We start from the raw sequence: 4,640 nt of genomic DNA, 5'->3' as shown, positions 1-4,640 counted from the left end.
TACATTGTTTTTGATTTTTACCAACATAGCGTCGGCTCAACAATACTCTAAAATATACAAGGTGTCCCGCAAAAGAAAATGGATCTTTTACAAAATACTAATCATTAATTCAACCATGCTCCCTTTATAGGATTGATAAGGCCGGATTTAGAGGTCTGGAGGATTCAAGACAACAGAAGAGTGAAAGCTACCTCCGCCTAGATAATTGTCCAAACAAAATTTCTAATTCGAGGTTGTTAAGAAATAATTTATTGTGAAACTAAGTATTTAAAAAAATAAATATAATTGAAAACGAGAACAATCTGAAATAAAATTTTAGGAACCCTCAACTATTGAGGCTGCTTTTTTGTGTAACTCCGTGTGCCCTTCCCTAAATCCGGCCATAAGGATAGAATGTGTTTGACGGTTGATATTGAATTAAGATTAAATAAATTTATACTATAATACAAACCATTCCAACATCTCTTGACTAAAGATAATGAACAGAGCTAATCTAAATTCCTGTAATATATTGTCATTAAGTTTTTTTGTTTGAAATGTAGATGGCGTGATATGATGGAAAACGATACAGCGTCGTATAACTGAGATTACATTACATCGAAAAACCAGTTTTCAACTCTTAAGATTACTATGTAATGAGTGTTTCCGGGGTTATCACGACAAACCAAACATTCCATAAGAAAATATATTTTCAAAAAATGGAGATACAATAACTGTGAAACTGATAAGTTATTGACGTCTTTCACATTATCGAAAGGAAAAAAAATAAAACAATCATTATATATCGGAGTCTTTTTAATAGAACATAAATAACAAATATTTACACGATCGCCACATATACATACTGATGATGATTACATCAGACTCAAATTATCACTTCGTTTACTAGAACTAACATGATATTTATTTTTATTCTAATCACAGCCTTTTCACACAATAATTTCTGAATTGTTTCTAATTTTCAGAAAAAAAATGGAAATAATCATCAATTTTTGCATAAACAATTAGGTACCATAAAAAAGAAATTTTTGTTATGTAGTTGACATAAATTTATGATTATTTTATTAAATAAAAAAATATTTATAAAGTCAAATAAAGAACTACATCTCGTTCACATTGTGTTCTCGAAACAAATATATTTTCAATACTAAAAAAATTTATTCAGTTGAACTTTCTGGGTAAGGTGGAGTTATAAAGTGTATGAATGATACAAAATATATTTTTTTCCAATTTGGAAGCTGCTGTCGAAAGATCACGAAACTCAAGTAAACATTAACCGATATGTTGATATTGTGTGATAAAAATGTTTATTGCTCTTCAATATATTATCATCAAGGTGGTTCTGATGTACTGAATTAATATAAAAACAAAAAAAACACCTGAGAATTCTAAAAAACATACAGCTTATTTAAGTTACGCCTATGTGTTATGACTAATACCAAAGAATTTTACATTCCGGGTCTTCAACTGACTCTATATTCTGGTAAATTAGTATCTCAGAAGTATTAAATTGAATGGTAAGTTGTTGTTTCCAATGAAAAAATTTACAATTTATTTTTTGCACCATTCATTCACAGTATTGTTTTTTCCATTATTGATTGAAAATATATATGTACTCCATTGTTAGGTAATGAAATTTAGTCTCCAATTTTAATTCACAGTGAAGTTTTTAGTTTAATATACCGTACTTTGATATGTTGAAGAATTTATTTATTTAAATTATTACTTTTGTCAAAAGCTGCCTTGTTTCTTGTTAATTTATGTATTAATAGATATACAACCGACATGAAGACAAAACCATGAAATGAAACATGTACATAGAAGGTGTACTAATGTTATAGTAGACATCAAATTCCCAGAAATGTGAAAAACATCTCTAGTTGTATCCATTCAGAAACTGAAAAAATATGACTAATGTTGGTTACACATAAACACGTTGCTTCAACAATAAATTTTATGAATTTAAAACGTATATAGAATAGAAATAATATACAAGAAAATGAAAGGAAAACTGAATTTTTCGAAATGTCACAGCAGGTCGATTAAAGAATTGCAAAAATCACGAAAACGTATATTTAGACTTTCTACTTACATCGCAGCAAGTTTCAAAATACTAGTTATATAAGACGTGACAAATATCGAATTACATTTCCTCGTTGATTTCACAGTTTCATTCATCAACAGTTAAAATCTAGTTTTTAAACATTATTTTTTTAAAAAACTCAAGACTTGTTGTCGTATTCGGCATCAAAGTCAACTCAAAAAGGGAATGAACGATCAAATACATATCCATATAACGATATCCAGTATGACGTAAATATCTAATTAGTCATACGATTCCATCCATTACGTCTGTTAAAAAATGTGACGTGAAAGAAATATAAAAAATAGACATGTAGGTATTTAGCTGCCGTGATTTTTTAGGACTGGAATTACGCACAAATATGCTTCACCTTCATATCACTTGGGAAAGGGCTAAACTACCTGACGTGGTGTAGTTTATCGAACTACTAACCAAAGCAACTAATGACATTGAAATTTTATGTATCAATGAATATTGTTACGTATCATTGTGTCTGAAACGAAAAAATATCCGTTTAATTTCAAAATAAACAAAAACGTCCCTACATAAAAAAAATTAAGTATTTTATCTGATACAATTTGTTTTTTTTTTTCGTTAAAATCACATAAAAACCAATTCGAAGTATTAAAGCGAGTTCATGACACGGCTATATTTGGAATTAAACATTTGAACACATTTTTTTTTTAAAGTTTCGTTTCCAATCACTACACATAATCAGTCGACTGCTTATTTACCACAATTCATCGTAAACCTTTGGTTAACAAGAAACCACAATAGTTAAAATATCAATCACACTTCTTCAAATTGAGTCGATTCAAGTAGCTTTCGATGAATCAGCGTTATCGTTGGTATATCCTTGAAAAAATTTCACAACATTCAAAGAGACAGGTGGTGTTGCTGGAGTGGGAGGTGTATGTGGAGTCCAATCTGTCGTCTCTGACGTTTTATCGGGCATAGGATCTTTCGTGTTGAGTTGAAGCGCTTCTTCGTAAGTCGGTAAACCGGAAGCTATGGTGTAGCTCGGAAGTTCTGATTCGGTCAGGCCTGATTCTAAGTTACCAGCATTTCTTGCTTCTATAACTGAAACATAAATTTCTCATCAATATTTATATTCCGACAAAAGTTTTCTTTGATTTTTCATTATTTTATATTTTTTGTTATACAAGTCTTTACTTTCAGTATACAACTACTTTGTATTTTCAGCTTTTGGACAAACTTTCAATTTAGAAGGGCTCATAGTGAAAGGGAGTTGTTTTAGGTATCTCCCTTTAGTTATTTTCTTTCTAACGGAGCTATTACATATTCATGATTATTTTTTTTATTATGGTAAAAAAGTAATGTTGATGCAACTGAAGCTGCTGCTTTTTTTCAAGAAAAACTGAAAAACTTCTTCGTATTTCTCTTTCGTAAGTTCTGTGAGAATAGGGAAAGGTTTCTAATGAATAATTGAATATAGTCTAATGAAATGATAATAATGTTATAGTTTTGACAAATTGTTACCTAGGGCCCCATAATTTTCTGGGTCAAATTTGTTTGCATTGTCCAAGAATGGGTATTGCATAGGCTGTTAGGTTCTAAGATAGACGTTTTGCAACTCCAGAGTGAATGTGTTCTGTAAATTCTTCAAAAATATGTCCATGAATCATGAAATGTAATCTTTCAACCCAACGTTCAGCAAGCTCTTTGAGACTTTGGTGAAACCAACTTAGATGTAAAAAATTATCGTTCTGCATTTTTCAACATCTCCTTTCCATTCAAAATTTTCTGAATTTGAATAAGTAGTAATCTGACGGTACAAGGTCCGGACTTAAAGCTAGATAAGGGAGGATTTCAATACCAGTTCTTCGATATTATATCGTGTATATTCCGCAGTATGAGGTTTATAGTAAGAGAATTCGCTTTCGGTTAACTAAACCTGCGTATTTCTCCGATTAAAACCTCATACATCCTCATCATCAGCACACTATATACCTCGGCATTGATAGCTAGACCACCTGGAATGATTTCGAAGTACACTAAACCTCCATAATTTCACCAGACACACAACAAGACTTTCCGCTCGAATCGACCTCTATTTGAGACGCGTTCTGGTGATTGTCCTTAATTTTACCACTGATTTTCATGCTCGGGTTGTCTACACTACTCCTTTCAATTTCACATATTTTTTCTTGCTGCCACGGTGGCTTTTACATTTTTACAATTTTCACATACGAAAACAGACAGTACTTATGAGATACAATCTGTAGACTGTAATGTTATGTAATAATACATAATTACTAAAAGTTTAGTATGGAATTTTTAGGAATGTCGTATCCATTTAACATTCTGAAATATTTATGGTTGTAAGGAAAAAAGAATCCATAAATAATGTCATAAAATCGCCATGTTAAAAAATCCAAGCAATAATGTTAATTGTACTGGTAAGAAACGCCAGAAATTTCAAATATTATTTATATTTATACATTAGTTTTTTTTAAATATTTCTGTACGTTAACGTCTAAAATGCTGTTAATTTCCCTAAAAATCTTTGTTATTTAAAAACTATTTTTTGGATTGA

At 30.5% G+C, this 4,640-nt stretch overlaps 1 protein-coding gene across 1 annotated transcript in view; it reads right to left on the bottom strand.

The window, feature by feature from the left end:
- Nucleotides 1–777: 777 nt before the first annotated feature.
- LOC130901423 (protein commissureless 2 homolog) overlaps nt 778–4,640 on the bottom strand; it is a 51,454-nt gene continuing 47,591 nt past the window's right edge. The window contains exon 2 of the mRNA XM_057812819.1: nt 778–3,163. Within this exon, the coding sequence (XP_057668802.1) occupies nt 2,898–3,163 (266 nt within the window). The 3' untranslated portion in view covers nt 778–2,897. The remainder of the gene's footprint in view (nt 3,164–4,640) is intronic.

Source organism: Diorhabda carinulata, chromosome 1 (genome assembly GCF_026250575.1).
Source record: "Diorhabda carinulata isolate Delta chromosome 1, icDioCari1.1, whole genome shotgun sequence".
Classification (NCBI taxonomy): domain Eukaryota; kingdom Metazoa; phylum Arthropoda; class Insecta; order Coleoptera; family Chrysomelidae; genus Diorhabda; species Diorhabda carinulata.
This window is presented reverse-complemented; position numbering and strand designations above follow the sequence as displayed.